Here is an 18241-nt window from a genome sequence, read left to right on the forward strand (position 1 = left end):
TGTGCTAGGAAAGGTAGTATCAGCACCGCTTCTACCTGGAGCTTCCATGTACGGAGCCCGGGTTTGGTTCAAGGTGGCGGTGCTGTTTGGGCTGAGAAAGCCATGTGTAAGTAAGGTAAAGGAGGTTATGGGGTTGGTGCAGGGAGCAGTGAGACCTGGCATTAGGGGAGTGTCTCTGGGACGCCAGAGATCACTGTCTAGCCTCCGGGAGGTGTCGTGGGACCAACTAGGCAAAACACTGGTGAAAGGAGGTTCCCACCCGATGACCCCAACGACATGTGAGTTATCACTGCTCACTGGTCTGTATAGTTAAGCCTTGCCATAAAAGCTTATCATAGGGCTTAGGAGGTTATTCACTGAGTGCTGATCCTTTTCTAGGGCACAGACTTCTTGTGTTTATTTGAATTCAGAACTAGCCCAGCTAGTGACTGCTGTGAATAGGGCAGCTGACAACAAGGGAAAGACCATGTGACCGCTTGGAAAGACAGCTGACAGGAGGGAAAAGACCCCAAAGGTGCTGGCATGGGCTAGCAACCCATGGTAGCAGTGGTGAGGCCTAGCAGCCTTACTACAACCAAAATTAGCTACAGCCAACATAGGGAAAATACCCCAAGAGTCAGCGAGAGCACTGGTGAAAGGAGGTTCCCACCCAATGACTCCAACGACATGTTAGTTATCACTGCTCACTGGTCTGTATAGTTAATCCTTGCCAAAATAGCTTATCATAGGGCTTAGGAGGTAATTCACTGAGTGCTGATCCTTTCTCTAGAGCACAAACTTCTTGTGTTTATTTGAATATGAACATTTCAGCTTTGTATTTATTGTATTTTCATCTTTATGAATATTCCTGAAACCTCAGCAGCCGTGGGCTCCTCTTAACAGCTGCCTAGCACTCTGTAAACTAAAATAACTGATGCACACAAAGCAGGAGAAGGCTATAAAAAGATGACAAAGTGTTTTCGGGTAGCTGTTTCTTCAGTTCGTAATGTAATTAAGAAATGGCAGTTAACAGGAACTGTGGAGGTCAAGTTGAGGTCTGGAAAACCAAGAAAACTTTCTGAGAGAGCTGCTCTTAGGATTGCTAGAAAGGCAAATCATAACCCCTGTGTGACTGCAAAAGACCTACCGGAAGACTTAGCAGACTCTGAAGTAGTGGTGCACTGTTCTACTGTGCAGCGACACCTGCACAAATATGACCTTCATGGAAGAGTCATCAGAAGAGAACCTTTCCTGTGTCCTCACCACAAAATTCAGTGTCACAAATGTTCAAAGGAGCACCCAAACAAGCTTGATACTATAGGGAAATAAGTCCGGTGGACTGATGAAGTTAAAATAGAACTTCTTGGAATATGCAAAGGATGTTTCTCCTGTGCTTGAATGACAGAGAGGTGGCTTTGTCTGTGGCAAGCAGGGGAGGGTTCTCTAAGCCTTGGCTGAGCAACTTTTTACCTGTGTGGGCAACAGATTTTTCCTGGACATCCCTGATTCCAAGTTCTAGGTACCCAGCTATCAGCCCAAGCCTCGGCCCCAGAACAGCTTGCGACCTTTCAGTTGGCTAGCCTCCTATCTGCACCTGAACCCAAGCCAGATAGCTCCTTGACAGATCCTTTACCTGAAGACCTTGAACAATTCTCCTTATTGGGGGCTTGCTTGACCATCTCCCCAAGGTACCTTGGGATCGGAGGCCCTAGAAGCAAATGAGGTTTTTTAAGGCTTTAGTCCCCCAAGTGGCACTGCATCACAATTGATGCCAAGCCAGACCCTGAACCACACCCAGAGTTAGGGGTCCCAGCCGACGTTAAGTCAGGTCCAGCATGGGAAGGACATCAAGGTCCTAGCCAGTGTTTGTTCCTGTGCTGTGGGTCCTCGTTGACTTCTTGTAAGTTCTTGAGTCTGGGGGTCCTGGCCGGGGTCTCTGCTGTTACTGGTCCCCAGTTGGCAGTCTGGCCAACACTTGCTCCACATTTACAGTCGGCGGTGAAGCCGAAACCTGCACTATGTTTCCAGTCGGCATTCTGGCAAACACCATTTTCAGTTGTGCTGCTGTGATCCACTGAGCCCGAGCTGCAGCAAAACCAAGTTCATACTGAACTGCAGCCATCACTGGTTTCTGAAATGCAGCAGCCCCAAGTTCCAGAGATGCAGCAGTTCCAAGCTCCTGAGCTTCAGCAGTCCAAAGCTTCAGAGCTGCAGCAGTCATCTGGTCCTCCAAAGCAGCAGTCACCAGTGTTGGCGCTGCAGCAGTCCTGTTGCTGTCCTAGTGCCAGACTCTAGTCCCACTGTCCCGTTGCCTGCCTCTGTCTTCCATGTTGTCCTCCAAAGCATTCTTGCCTACGACTGCAACCTCCACAGCTATCCTGCCTACGTTGCTGGCTCCCTGCCCGTCCTCCAGAAGTGCTTTGCCTATCTGTCCTCCTGGTAATTCTCTAGATAGGATCTGCCCATTTGGTTGTTGTCCTACCCATCTTTGAGAGCTACTCCGGCATTCTGGTCATCCACCTGAGGTTTTTTACTCCGGCCCTTGCAGTTCCCATGCCTTTACATATGGAAATTTTAGCCATCCCACTTTTCTTCATCACACCCAGTCTCATCCAGTGCACACACAATAATTTATTTGGCTGCAAGTGTGCAAGAACATGCAAGCCTAATGCTTTCGTTCTGGAACTGTGACTAGATTTCTGGTCATCTGAGTGACAGCGTGTATCATAGGCATCGTCATTCCAACCTATTAATCTTTCAGACTCGAAAGTAGTTGTTTCATCCTTCACACCATTACTGTTTGCCATGAAATACATTGGCAGCTTTGGATATATGCCATGTTGTACTTGGTGCAGAGACAAATGGCTGTGTAAATAACAGGCTGTTAGATCTATATGTACACTAAAGCATATAAAAAGGTGGAGCATGGAAATATTTATCATTTGTTGTCAGGAGAAGCGTATTTATTGTACATTGGAAGGACATTGTACCCTTGCACTTTTTACCTACCCTTAAACTATTTTCGTGATTTTCTACAACAAATTCAAGCACAGTCTTTAACAGTACATCAGGAAATGACTGCAATTCAGATGTGATGGTTATATCCACACAAGCACATTGACACATACATAAAAGCAATAAAATTACAAAATCACTCGAATGGATGCTCACAAAGGAAGACAGCTAAGAGAGATAGAAAAAGAGAGGCAACAAGAGGAAACAAACATGTCTACTCACTTGTATGCACCAGTCACCACTGAAGCTTGCTGAAACTGAGTGACGTGTTTACCTTTTTTGTTCTTCCTTGATACTCAAATTGCTCCATGGATGGAAACAGCAAGCGCTCCGCAAAGCCAGAGGCTGAATATGTGCATTTTTATTTTCCATAACCATACCTCCTGACAGACAGGAACCCACCTATTTAAGAGGGCTTTTTTTAGGAGTGGTGTTTTATATAGAAGGTTGTGTCAAGACTTGCCCATCTTGCTGCATTTGATAGGCAAAAGGCAGATGTGAAATACAAAACGGTAGCACTGAAAATGGTTTCTTGTGAGGCACTTGTTGCTGGTTATGAATCGTTCTCCTCTGTTTACAAAGTTTTAAGGTACCTTTTTGTCAATCTACATTTGAGAAAACTTACGGAAATACATTTTGAACTAAACACACATATCCTTTTCCCATTTAATATCACATGTGGCTTTCTTAGTAAAAAAGAGATGAAATTACAAGTGGTGTCATTAACTGTAAGTTTGTCCTCAGAGAGAAACTCCATGGTGTCAACTTTTCTTGCCCAATCACATGCAGCCTTGATGATTTTTTTTACAGAACACTGACTGAGGGGCATCAGAACTTACCAAAAGCATTCATCGGCATGGTTAAAGGGGAGTTCTGATTCGAAAAGGTGACTGAAGTCCCAGAGAGAAGAGGAGTTGGGGATGATAGGAGGAGGAGAAGACAAGGATGAGAGGAACAGACTGATTCGTGAAAGCCTACGGCAGCCCTCAAGCAAAAATCCATAACTGTGCTGCTGTATGCTTGGCCGTCATTGCTCCGTGCTCCGTCACTCATCCAGTCGCAGCCATGCACACACACACACATGCATGAGTGCCCACTGCAAACACTGCACTCACAGCACCTGCACAGCCACATTTATCTAGATTCAGTTGTGTAGACAGATGCTCTGCTAAGTCACATTCACAAACATATTAAGAGGTAATAAAGAGAGTATAAACCATTTTTACTAACACACATAATGGACCTAAATGCACACATAATATGCAACATAATCAAACAGTTTTGCACAACGTTAACATGAACTTAATTGATGCAGAAATCGGAAAGTTATATGCAGTTGGTGTTCTATTTACATGTGAAGCAGAGTGTGTGTGTGTGTGTGTGTGTGTTGTTGGTCAGCTCCCAGTTACTCACTGTGCCACGGTCTAGCAATGGCCTTCCTAACGCCTCAGGCCATGCCTCCGGCCAATCAAAGTTAAAAGTCCTCACCATGACAACCGCTGCAGTAGCCCACTCTTCTTTCTTATCACCCTGGTGACCACCCTGGATTTTGATTTCTTTCACATATGAAAGACTTCATCAGCACCTGTTGGAAAAAGGGCAGCTGCAATGAAAGCTATTTATGTATTTTGGGGAATATATTCGCATGCATGCATGTGTGTGTGTGTGTGTGTGTGTGTGTGTGTGTGTGTGTGCGCGCATGAGTGAAATCTGGTGAAAGGAAAGGGGAGAGTTTGCCTACATGTATTGAGTAAATCAGACATTACAGATGATACAGACACTACAGACACTACAGATGATACAGAGCTGCATCCATCTTCCAGGTCATTGCACTCGCCGCTCGCTGCAGAACACAGGTCTGGCGTCTCACCTGCAGTCGAGGCTCCACTTCACTCAACTTCACTCAGCTGCCCGACAAACCCGCTGCTTCTTCCCACTTTAACCTGAATAACAAACCAGGGCTCGGTGCTCCGGTTGGATCCAAACGGAGAGCCGGGGCTAACGTTAGCTGGGAAGCTAGCGGAGGTTAACTGGCTGCTTCCCTCCGGTCATGCTGCGGCTAACGCCCCGCTAGCCGCTCCCAGCTAGCTCCGGTTTGTTATTAGCTAAGCTAAGCTAACCAAAACAACAATGCCTGCTGTGGTCGATGAGGACAAGATTCTGCTAAAAAAAGCCAATGAAAAGATTGCTGACCTTAAGGATGATATCCGTCGACTTTCTCACGAGCTGAGGAAGAAGGACTCGCTGCTGTCCAGCTACATGGACGTGGCGGCTACCCAATCCATGAAGTTGGCCTCGCTCAGCGTAGCCCTCCAGGACACCGTTGCATGGGACCCCTCCATCTGTCCACAGCCCTCCTCCTGTTCCACACCTAACCATGAGTCGCCCTGGACAGAAGTGGTGATCGCCGGTCGGAAGAGGGACTCGAAAGACGCTCCTCGCCTGAGTCTCTCCAACCGCTACGCGGCCTTGTCTGCTGATAACAATCCGGTCCACCCAACTGATGTTCCCCCAGCAGCGGCGGCTCCTCCTCGTCAGGATCTGGACCCGAAACCACCGACTGCCTACACCGCAGATTTCCCTCCACTGCTGGCCGACAGTGCTCAGGAGACTGGATCCTCCGCCACGGAGCTTCAACGGCCTGCATCCCGGTCTGCGTCCTCCTCTGCCCGGCGTAGGATCCTGAGGGATGCTGTGCTCCGACGCTCCGGTGGTCTTCCTCGTCCAGAGCCAAAGAAGAAGGAGCCGGAGGCGGAGGGGAATCCCTCTCCCGGGTCTCCCAGGTCCGCCAGCGCGTCCCCACCGCCGCACCAGCCTGCCCAGGCGCACAGTGTGGACCGTGCGTCATCCAACCATGAGACCCCACAGTTTTCGTCTCCTCGTCCCCTCTTCTCCCCAACCACTTTAATAGTGGGAGATTCAATAACGAGGAATATCCGATTTTTTAATGCAGCCACACACTGCTTTCCTGGAGCCACAGTCCCGGTCATCCTGGAAAAACTCCCTGGACTGCTGCGCTCGCTCCCATCCTCCATAACCCGGGTCTTGATCCATGTGGGATGCAATGACGCATCTCGACAGCAGTCTGAGCTGACTAAAAAGGATTTTAATGCCCTTTTTAGATTTTTAAATGACACCGGAAAGTCTGTATTTATCAGCGGTCCTCTCCCAGTACACACCCTCGGAGCAGGGCGTTTTTCAAGACTCCTGTACCTCAACACCTGGTTACAGTCCACCTGCAAAGCTCTTAACTTTGGTTTTATCGACAATTTTAACCTGTTTTGGAACCGTCCCTCCTTTTACAAGCCCGACGGTGTCCACCCAAACAGGCTGGGCAGCCAGATGCTAACAGCAAACATTCGCCACGCTGTCCAGTATGCTCCACGCGACTGACTGTTTACCTGCCACACCCCCTCACCGGAGTCTACTTCTTCTACGCCAACAACACCAACTGCTCACAGCACTATTTCCCCCGCCACCACCCCCCACAGGCCCCAGCTATCACTGCCACTTCCACCGGTCATTTTCCCTATAGAGACCATTGCTCTGCCCCGCCGGTTGCGAGCCCGCAGAGGTGGTGTGGACCATGGGATCCTTCGCCCGCTGGCTCGTGTCTCAGCTTCAGCCACTTCAGCCACTGAGGAGCTTACTCTCCGTATTGCCCTGATTAATGCTAGATCGCTAGCAAACAAGACTTTCTTGTTAAAAGACTTTTTCACCTCTCGTGATCTGGATTTTCTGCTCCTGACGGAGACTTGGCTTCAGGCTGGTGAGTGTACACCGTTCTCTGAACTCCTTCCTCCTGACTGCTTATTTCTCAGTTCCCCTCGGACCACCGGCAGAGGTGGAGGTCTAGCCTCTGTGTTCAAATCCAGCTTTGAATGTCGTCAAATTCTATTTGACAATTATTCCAGTTTTGAGCTGCAACTGTTTGAGCTAAACCTGTCCCCTCCTGTCATGTTTGCAGTTGTATATCGTCCTCCTAAATTTAATAAGGACTTTATTAATGACTTTGCCGATTTTCTATCAGAGGTTACTGTGAAGTATGACCACTTTTTAATTTCTGGCGATTTTAATGTCCATGTGTGTTGTGAATCCAGACCTCTGGTCAGTGATTTTTCAAACCTCATCGCTTCTTTTAATCTCATTCAGTCTGTGACCAGCCCGACTCATGAGAAGGGTCACACCTTAGATCTTGTGCTATCACATGGGTTATCTGTGAGTGTAAATGAGATATGTGAAACAGCATGTATTTCTGACCATCTGCCTGTTTTATTTACCGTTTCAGTCCCCTGTTCGCGGACTGTAACCCGTGCTCCCTCACGCCGCCTGCGCATGTTGAACCCTCAAACTGCATCACAATTCTCTGCCATGTATGCCGACGTAAACATGTTTAGCACTCCGGATGTCAATCATGGTCTTAATGCCGAAGAGCTTTTAAGTGTTTTTAATTTTACATGCACTGATATCCTGGACTCTGTTGCCCCTTTCAGATTTAAGCGCTCTAAAGCATTTTTTGAGCCATGGTTAAATGACTCCACACGTTCTCTCAGACGTTCATGTCGGCGTGCTGAGAGGAAGTGGAAAAAAGATAAGCTCCACGTCTCCAAAGAAGCTTTACGTGAATGTTTATCAGCCTACCAGCGAGTCGTTAAAGCTGCCAAAATGGAGTATATATCAAATATTGTCTCCAATAACAGTCATAAGCCCCAGGTTCTGTTCAGCATTTTTAACTCCCTTGTAAACCCGTGCGATAACTCTCCAGTCGTGCCATCGCCCACTCTCTGTGAGAGCTTTCTTAAATTTTTTATTGAAAAAATTTCTGCCCTTAGGCCAGTTGCTTCCACTCTCACTGCCCCTGGTCCTGACCCCACTGTGCCTCCTTTACCTGCTGTCTTTGACCAGTTTGAGCCAGTATCTCTCTCCTCACTATCAGATATAGTTAAGCATCTGCGGCCGACTAACTGTCCCTCTGACAGCATTCCCTCTCGCCTCTTCAAAGATGTTTTTGGTACTGTGGGGTCCACTGTTCTTGCTGTCATAAATACCTGCCTTAGCTCAGGGTGTGTTCCAGCTGCTCTCAAACATGCTGTAGTGCAGCCCCTTATAAAAAAGAAAAACCTGGACCCCTCTCTCCTGTCAAACTACAGACCAATCTCCAAATTACCATTTTTGTCCAAGGTTTTGGAGAAAGTGGTCTTTACTCAGCTGCAATCATTCCTAGTGGCCCATGACATGTATGAAAAGTTCCAGTCTGGCTTTAAACCACATCACAGCACTGAAACAGCACTTTTGAGGGTTTTTAACGATCTTTTGTCAACTGTTGATTCATGTAACTCTGCTGTTCTGGTGCTGCTTGACCTGTCAGCAGCCTTTGATACCGTAGATCATAGGATCCTCCTGTCTCGCCTGGAACAGTGGGTGGGTATCACAGGTACTGCCCTTCTATGGTTTCAGTCCTACCTCACTGATCGGAGCTTCTCAGTTAACTTAGGGGAATTCAACTCAGCTACGGCTCCTCTCACCTGCGGTGTCCCCCAAGGCTCCATTTTGGGCCCCATCCTCTTCTTGCTGTACATGCTGCCATTAGGGTTGATTTTTAAGAAACACAACATACCTTTTCACTGTTTTGCAGATGATGTACAGATCTATCTGCCCCTTAAATCCATTAGCAAGGATTCTGTACAGCCACTGCTAGAATGTTTAAAAGATGTCAAATCCTGGATGGACACTAACTTTTTAAATCTCAATGAGGATAAAACAGAGATCATTATGTTTGGATGTGACCCCTCCGATTACTCTGCTGATTTTCTGGGCCCCTTCACTCCTAACATCCGTTCCTCTGTTAAAAATCTCGGTGTGACCTTTGACAGTGCTTTTAAATTCGATAAACAAGTTAGATCAGTAATACAAACCAGCTTTTATCAACTCAGGCTTTTAGCTAAAGTAAAGGGCTATCTCTCCCCCCAGAATCTAGAGAGGGTAATCCATGCTTTTATAACCTCACGTCTGGACTACTGTAACTCGCTTTATGTCGGTATTGACCAGTCACTGCTACACCGTCTACAGCTTGTCCAGAACGCAGCAGCCCGCCTCCTCACTGGAAAGCGTAAACACGATCACATCACACCAATCTTGGCCTCGCTCCACTGGCTTCCAGTGCGTTTTAGAATTGATTTTAAGATTTTATTGATTGTTTTTAAAGCCCTAAATGGGCTGGCACCCCCTTATTTAACCGAACTCCTGCACTTTCATGCTCCCTCCAGAGCCTTGAGATCAGCCAGTCAGCTATTACTGGCTACTCCTAGGACTAGGCTGAAGACCAGAGGCGACAGAGCCTTTGGGGCGGCTGCCCCTAGGCTCTGGAATAGCCTGCCCCTGCACATTAGGTCTGCCCAGACCCTAGAGGTTTTTAAGTCTTTTCTTAAAACCCACTTCTTCTCTCAGGCTTTTAACTCAGGTTGAGCTGGACACCCAAACATTTTAGCTTATTTTGATCTTATTTTATAACTCTTGTATTTTATTTTATTGTATTGTATTTTATGTATCTTATGGTTATTATTGTGGTGTACTATTAGGTACCTAATTGTATTTGCTTGTTTATTTCTATTGACCTGTTCAGCACTTTGGTCAACCTTGGTTGTTTAAATGTGCTTTATAAATAAAGTTTGAGTTGAGTTGAGTTGAGTAAACTACTTACCACATATCAGAGAGAGTTTGAAGAGAAAACAGAGGACGCGCGCAGCATGTGAATGACTGTTTGTCGGCCAAATAGCCGAGAAATTTGGAAGAGGGAGTGATTACGGAATGAAGAAGGACGGGATGAAAGGAAGGAAGAGAGCTTGTCAGATCAAAGGAGATGCTACGACTGGATAATGAAGCATTAGAAGTCAACATGAGTGCAATTTTAATGCATACAAGTGTGTATACAACACATTCAATTTTCAGACTCTGTTCCCAGTTAAACACTGAATAACATAGACATAGCTGGGATTAACACCTAAATGGGGCACTTCATGACGTGACTTGCAAGTGTATGATGGTATCTTTCAATTCACACTAACACACACTGATGACAAACACATTAGGCCTCATTCACTAATGTGTGCATACAAATGTTCTGTGCGCATAAAATAAGTAATGAAACTTTTTTTTTTCTTCAAACATGATGTTCTCTGATATGCTCTCCCCTGAAGGCATGGACTGCAATAGGCTCTATGCACGCATCACTTCCGCGTTTGACATAAGGCCGCCCATCCACATCCAGTCCGCGAGATTGAAAGTGGAAGAAAACGGCAGGATGGCAGAATGGCAGAGGAACGAAAGAGTAGTTACTGAGGAACTAAGCTACACAAAATTAGAGTAGTTACTAAGGAACAATTGAGGAACTAATGAGGAACTAACTATTAGTTAATGGTCAGTTCTTCAGTAACCCCTGATCAAATTTCAGAGGAGTAGTTACTGAGGAACTAATGAGGAACTATTAGTTAATGGTCAGTTCTTCATTAACTCATGATCAAATTTCATAGAGGAGTTAATCACGACTTAATAATTAGTGAACTAGTTACTTCATCAGTACAGAATCATTACTCAATAACCTGTCCATTAGTTAACCTTTTTATGTCGTAAAGTAAAGTGACACATAATGAGTAGTCTTTCATTACTTCATCATCATCTTTACAATTAGTTCCTTAACAAAAAAAATCACAGACAACAGGATTCTTGAGAAGGGTTTGATTCATTATATTCATTATTTTCAGACCACATACACATTAATATGATCATCCATGTTATTCTGTACAAGGTGCTGACACACCAAACCGACATCAAAGAACTAGCGGCAACGAAAGCCAACTGTTGCGTCCTCTACGTCACCTCACATCGCCCTGTGTCAGTTGCATTTGAACACACTACAAAGACTACACCTAACGCTTGAAACTGTTACTCATTTATTTTGGCACTGCCCACTGTAATTTTATTGCGAACAATATTGAAAAAGAATTTAAGCTGTTTTGGAGGGATGTGCTGTTTGGACTTTTTGACTTTAACAGAAATACGGCAAAACCCAATGAAAGATTTATTATTAATCTCATCTTACTTTGGCAAGATTTCACATTCACAAATGTAAGTTTACACATAGAAAACCTTCTTTTGTTGCTTTTGTTCATAGGCCTCATTTAGGTATGGCGAGGTATGGCAGCTGCCATACCTTGGAATCAGGAGGAAAAAAAGAGAGAGGTTCTGTAGTCATCTTACTCGAGGCGCACTGGCTAGTTGTTTTCATTGTATTGCACTTAAATAGGTCAATAATATGCTCATCAGTGAATACGAGTGTTACTGAATCAAATTGTTCGCCACTTCGCTCCTCCGCGAGTTATGAGTTATGTGAGTTACTGTATATTTCCAAATAGTTGCCCGGTGGCAATAGCCGCCGGGCATCTAATAGCCGCCGGGGGTTTGACCCCATTTTGTGTATTAAACGCCGGTCCGATTAAACGCCCAGGCGATTATTTCCTCATCCCTCCTTGAGGGACTGTTTGCACTTTTACGCACAGGTCGGTGGTGAAGTGGTGCACATGACTCGTGCTACAGACGGACAGACGGACGGACGGACAGACAGCCACATATCTAAAACAGGTAATACATCTGGCTACATCTTTCCCACATCAAATATCCGTGATCGCCTTGACCCGCGTGCGTAAAAGCGCACACAATTCCGTGTCCTCTCACCGCGGATGCTGTGATTTGATGGCCCGGTACTCATTGTAGCCCACTCTTATAAGACCCAATAATAATAATAATAATAATAATAATAATAAGTTACTGTGGACCTATATGCCATGCCTTTTAATAAAATTACCAGAAGAGTTCGCTGAAAAACAGGTAATGTCAGCCTGAATTACTCACGTGCGTCCCCGGTGAAAATCGTTGACATGCATGGGGAATACAGCTTCTACAGTCTCGCCATAGCTTACTGTCAGGACTCAGGGACCAGAATTCAGGATGGCAGACCGTCGGGATGGCAATATTTCGGTGTGGAGGCCTGTAACTGTTGGTTAAATGGCCCGTTCGGCTGGTATTCGGATAACTGGGGCTTTACTGGTATAATGCAATAGCACCACCCAGCGGTGAAACACGTGTACACGAAAAAAATGACCCACTCTAAATGTTTAGAGATTTTTGTACACGAACTCACCCCTACATTACACAGTATTTTTGCACTAAAAAACATACTGGACAGGAACTGTAACCAAATAACAGCCTGGTGCAGGTCGGTGCAAAAAAATACAATAAAAGCCTTGAGCAAATAGCCGCCTGGTTCTTTTAAACACCTGGGGTCAAAATCGATTTTGTGAAATAAACTCCCGGGCTACTATTTGGAAAAATACGGTATCTATGTGTTGTAAAAGCATTTTGCTCTGCTGCTTTAGACAGCCTGTCTAAATGATGTCTTGAAGCCTGTCTGATTGTATGTGGGGTTTTTTTCTTCATGTCGGGATGTTAAGCTTGTATTTTCGGTCTCTGGAGACACTCCAATAAATTCGCCTATACAGTATTGTATCAAATTGGCCTTTGTTTTACTGTGTTTCATACACCGGACCCCTTGGTTATCTTCTAGAAATGAGCTTGTAATTAATTTATTTTTTTTATTTTCTGTGAAGTTAAACACATGACTAATGATAATTAAATGTCCGCTCGCTCTCCGTGGTGCTGAAATATGCGCCGAAATAGGTCCGATGTTTTCACTGCTCTCACCAAGTCGTGCATTACATGCAGACATGAGGTATTATGAATGTGAGAAACAGCTTCATGTCCTTTGAAACAGTTTTCAGTAGCATAGTATGTATGTCTGACAGGTCAAAGACCAAAGTGAAGGTTTATATAAGTTCATATTTTTGAAACTCCATCATCAATAGCTCTGTGACGTCATGTCATATTGCCATACCTTAGCTTTTGCTGAAACGACGCCCCTGCTTTCGTTACATCGATTCCATTAAATTTTCTCTTTATCAAAAGGCAATCAAAACCATTAATATTTGTGATCATTTTAATATGGCATATGTGATATATGACATATATGTGTAATGTTGAAAATCTGCATTCTGTAAACTTCCTGTCTTAAATAAAGTTGTGAAACAAAAAAAAGACTACATCCGACGGCCAAGTAGCACGTACGTTCTGCGCCTGCTTGAAAGGAAATAACGCAAAAAGGGAAACCAGAAGGCCGATGAATGCATGAGATCAACAAAGCCGAGGGGTTTCCTATCTGTGCAGCCGAGCACTGCAGCACCTCCACGGACTATTACATCCAGACGGTCCCGGTGTTTCCTCCTCAGGCTCCACTTCACTCAGCTGCCCGACAAACCCGCTGCTTCTTCCCACTTTAACCTGAATAACAAACCAGGGCTCGGTGCTCCGGTTGGATCCAAACAGAGAGCCGGGGCTAGCTGGGAAGCTAGCGGAGGCTAACTTGCTGTGCTTCCCTCCGGTGATGCTGCGGCTAACGCTCCGCTAGCCGCTCCCAGCTAGCTCCGGTTTGTTATTGAGGTTAAAGAGGGAAGAAGCAGCGGGTCTGTCGGGCAGCTGAGTGAAGTGGAGCCTGAAGAGGAAACACCGGTTAGCCCCGGTTTCACTACAGGCAGATTCACTCGCTACAGGGGCGAGGAAATAAAACCTGAACAGCCAGTCAGAGTGATCTCTCTCACCGACAAGCTCTGCCACCGATTCAACATGCTCAATCGGCCGAAAATTTGGAATGAATGATGAACTAACAGTTAATGGACAGTTCTTCAGTAACTCCTAATCAAATTTCAGAGGAGTAGTTACTGAGGAACTAATGAGGAACTAACTATTACTTAATCATTACCTACCCTTTTTGTGTACCCTAAAGTAAAGTGAGACATCAAAATGAGTAGGTAATGATTCAGTAATCATTACCTACTCATTCTGATGTCTCACTTTACTTTAGGGTACACAAAAAGAGTAACTAATGAGTAGGTAATGATTACTGAATTTGTTTCATAGTAACTACTTTAAATTTTGTGCACTTCAAACAGCTATACTGTGAACAACGGTGTGATCAGTATACAGTACTTTACACGCACCCCATGATGAATTCTTTAAGCTTAGCCTACCTAAAATGTGACACACTATCATATTTATTTCTAAGGTATCATCGTACAGAATAACATGGATGGTCATATTAATGTGTATGTGGTCTGAAAATAATGAATAAAACTCTTCTCAAGAATCCTGCTGTCTGTGATTTTTTTTGTTAAGGAACTAATTGTAAAGATGAGGATGAAGTAATGAAAGACTACTCATTATGTATCACTTTACTTTAGGACATAAAAAGGTTAACTAATGGACAGGTTATTGAGTAATGATTCTGTACTGATGAAGTAACTAGTTAACTAATTTTGAAGTCATGATTAACTCCTCTATGAAATTTGATAATGAGTTGAATGAAGAACTGACCATTAACTAATAGTTAGTTCCTCATTAGTTCCTCAGTAACTACTCCTCTGAAATTTGATCAGGGCTTACTGAAGAACTGACCATTAACTAATAGTTAGTTCCTCATTAGTTCCTCAGTAACTACTCATTAGTTCATCCTTCGTTCCTCATTCGTTCATCAGTAACTACTCATTCATTCCTCATTAGTTCCTCATTAGTTCCTAATTTGTTCCTTATTAGTTCCTCATTAGTTCCCCAGTAACTACTCTAATTTTGTGTAGCTTAGTTCCTCAATAACTACTCATTAGTTCCTCATTAGTTCCCCAGTAACTACTCTAATTTTGTGTAGCTTAGTTCCTCAGTAACTACTCAGTTGTTCCTCATTAGTTCCTCATTAGTTCCCCAGTAACTACTCTAAATTTGTGTAGCTTAGTTCCTCAGTAACTACTCATTAGTTCCTCATTTGTTCCTCATTAGTTCCTCAGTAACTGCTGTAATTTTGTGTACTTTATTGTAAAGTGTTACCCATTTCTCCTGCATTGTTCAAAAGCCTACTCAATTACAAGTGCTGCTAAGCTAAAAGCTAATGATTAAGCTCAGAGTTTAGTGATGGTCAGAGAGGACAGGAGAGAAAGAAGAGGGAGAGGACAGGACAAGAGCAGTCAGTGGCGGAGCAGCTTGTAGCGAATGGGTACCTGTCTGTAGGCTCAAAAATGAAAGACATGCAGTTTAACCGACGAGGAATGGTCATTACGCGCAACTATTACGCACGGTTGTGAGGTGCGCAGCGGCAGATCTCACAGCAGTAGTAATAGAAGTATAGATTTTCACTCTGCCTGTTGGAGAGATAGAGAGAAGGTTAAAGTGTCAAATTGCAGTAAAAGATGCTGTATAAAAGACAGGCTACAACTTCTTGTCCCCCCCCTAGAATTATTCTCTAAAATTTTACTGTTTATTGTCCCCCCCAACTATGAAATGGGATTTTTGCCCCTGGTAAGTAGCGAATACTAGCTAACCGTTGCTACTTGGGCTCATGCCAGGCTGTTCTCTTCATGATCTATACAGCAGCTTTCTAAGTTGAGGCCGCCCATACGAATTGCGTGAATTGCATCACCTTAATCATTTTAATAGTACTGTCCCCCATTTAATGTACGTGTTTATATTTTTGTCTTAAAGTGTCAGGTAAAAACAGGGCTACAAATGAGATCTCTGTTAGAGCTAACTGCTACTGCTCTATGAAGAAAGCAGAGACACCACACCAGCTGAGAGTAGGATTAGTGAAAAATGTCACGTTCAAAGTTCTGTTGTGTTCATGTTCTGGATTTTTATTGTTCTACCATGTTTCAGCTGGGCCAATTATACAGTCAAAGAGGGGACCAAAGCTAGTAGAGGAGATGATGATACACAGAAAAGAATAAAAAACTGTAATGCAATGATATTCATGATGGACAAAAACAAAATCCAGCTGGAACAGTGGTCATGCAGTTACAGGACAGCTGAGGGAAGAAGTTCAGATGGTTTATACTCAGTCTGTAAAACTGTAAACAAAAGGTTAATTTAGGTAATATAATTGTGGACTCTGGATAAGGCTTTTATGTAATTCTGTTTTACCCTAAATGTGATGATTTACAAATGCAGAAACGATGGTGACATTTTACTCACTCAGCTATCTTTTAAACTTATGTTCCACCACAAAACTGTCCTGTCGCCTTTCCCTTTTCCAGCTTTATTGCTCAGTAGCAGATTTACTTGATGAGTTTTTTAGGTTCATTCACAGTTTTTGTTTTTGTTTATTTCAGATTACTTTACGTGATTCAGATCCAGTTGTACTGGTTAACAGCTTCTGCTCTTGTGTGGCTGGGAGCGTGGTGTGCAACCATTTGGTAGCTTTGCTCTATCAGACAGCCCATTACTCTGAATGTGGCATGTCTGTTGTCCCACCTGTCCTTTCATGCACTGAGACGGAACAGAAGTGGCATAAACCTCGAACAATGGTTTGTATCATTTAAATATCTGGCATACTGTTTGATTACTACAATCTGTTTATTAATACCATCAATCACTGTAAATAGGGAGTGAAGCCGGGACCTGTGGATGCCATGGTGGTTGTGAAGCCCAAACTGGGTGCTACTTCATCAAGTGGAATTAGGTATCCAAAGTCTGTGTAAACAGGCACACTACACTACACTGTGTTCCAAAAATGGTTATTGATTCTCTGATAATGTTATTCCAGATCTGCACTATACAAAGGCTACAGTGGTGACCTGCCAGATCCAGCAACCCTTTACCCAAACACTGCCTGTGTTGACTTTAACCCAGACTCTCTTCCACTAATCTGCACGATGGATATCTCACCTGACAAACCGCTTGTGGACTCCATCTTCGGTAAAGTACAGGCTGGCAGCATCCTCTCATATCAGCATCCACCTCCTGCATCTGATGGTGTTATTGCCCATGAGGATGCTCCGCCATTTCCAAAAGTGCCACAAGAAGACTACCATTTAAAGCCAACAGACTGTACATATGTGCCAACAAATCAAGAGCAGCTGCATCTGAAATCGCTGTCTGTGACTTTGCTACAGTCACACAAGATTGAAGAAGCAACAGGGTGTCAAAGTGCAGCACATGTGTGGCATTCATTGAGGAAGGAGAGGGTGACGGCTTCAACTTTTAGGGAGGTAAGCCTCGTTCGAGGGCCAAGTGCAGCAGAAAACCTAGCAGAGAGGATCATCCGAGGGACACGTCAAACAGCACTCATGAAGAGAGGATTGGACCTGGAGACAGAAGCCTTAAGGGACTATGCAACTCTGAAAAATCTGAACTTGAGAAAATGTGGACTAGTGATTCATCCTGATGCACCTTGGCTGGGTGCATCCCCTGATGGGCTGGTGTATGACCCACTTGAGAGACCATCATTTGAGTTAGTTGAAATGAAATGCTCAAATGCACTAAGCTACATTGACTGCAAGTACCTCAGAGCTGAGCATGGCACACATAAACTGAAGGAAAGCCATTCTTATTATTGGCAAGTGCAGGGGCAGTTGCTGATTACTGGTATGGAATGGTGTGATTTTGTTAGCTATGCCCATGATGACATGTTTGTGCAGCGCATTTACAGATACGCAACTGTCTTAAACACCCTGAGAGAGAGGTGTGATTTCTTTTTCTTTTATGCATATCTGCCAAAATACCTCTCTATGCACCAGTAACTGAGGAGATCTAACTGAGGAAATGAATTCATGCACACCATTGTAAAGTTTCAGTCATTTAATTGTCAGTTAATTTGATTACATTGGAGTATTTGTTTCACAACATTGAATGAACAAACAAATAATACATGTTTAATATTGTAAATAGAGCGGAAACAATTATTAACCCTATGGGCCCTAGGTGTTTTTGGGGTATTTTTACTGCCTTACTTTTAAGCTCATATCACAGTCATTATAAAGGCTACATACACATGCTATATCTTGTTTTTTTCAGGACAATCTGGGCTAACCAGATTTGCCATTATTTCATGCCCTTCTATGTGCCTGTATTTTATATTAATTTTTATATCAATGAAAAAAACGAATCCGGGTTACTAAATTCTTATATCAATGAAAAAAACGAATCCGGGTTACTAAATTCTTACATTTTTACATGTATCTCAGCATAGCAAGTTGGAAGTTGACATATTCTGCCATATATGAAGAGGGGAGACTCCCTGGAATCTGGCAATATACGAACCATGATGGTGGGACATTCTGTCACTTCACAGTTGTCCAAAACATGTGGTTTGTGCCAGGCG

The 18241-nt window shown here is 44.0% G+C and overlaps 1 protein-coding gene across 1 annotated transcript in view; it reads left to right on the forward strand.

The window, feature by feature from the left end:
- The window catches only part of LOC126389635 (uncharacterized), a 6532-nt gene extending 4110 nt beyond the window's left edge, over nt 1-2422 (forward strand). The window contains exons 2-3 of the mRNA XM_050043332.1: nt 2122-2228; nt 2323-2422. Coding sequence (XP_049899289.1) covers nt 2122-2228; nt 2323-2422 — 207 coding nt within the window. The remainder of the gene's footprint in view (nt 1-2121; nt 2229-2322) is intronic.
- The last annotated feature ends 15819 nt before the right edge of the window (nt 2423-18241 follow it).

This window comes from Epinephelus moara, chromosome 5 (assembly GCF_006386435.1).
Source record: "Epinephelus moara isolate mb chromosome 5, YSFRI_EMoa_1.0, whole genome shotgun sequence".
Taxonomy (NCBI): Eukaryota; Metazoa; Chordata; class Actinopteri; order Perciformes; family Serranidae; genus Epinephelus; species Epinephelus moara.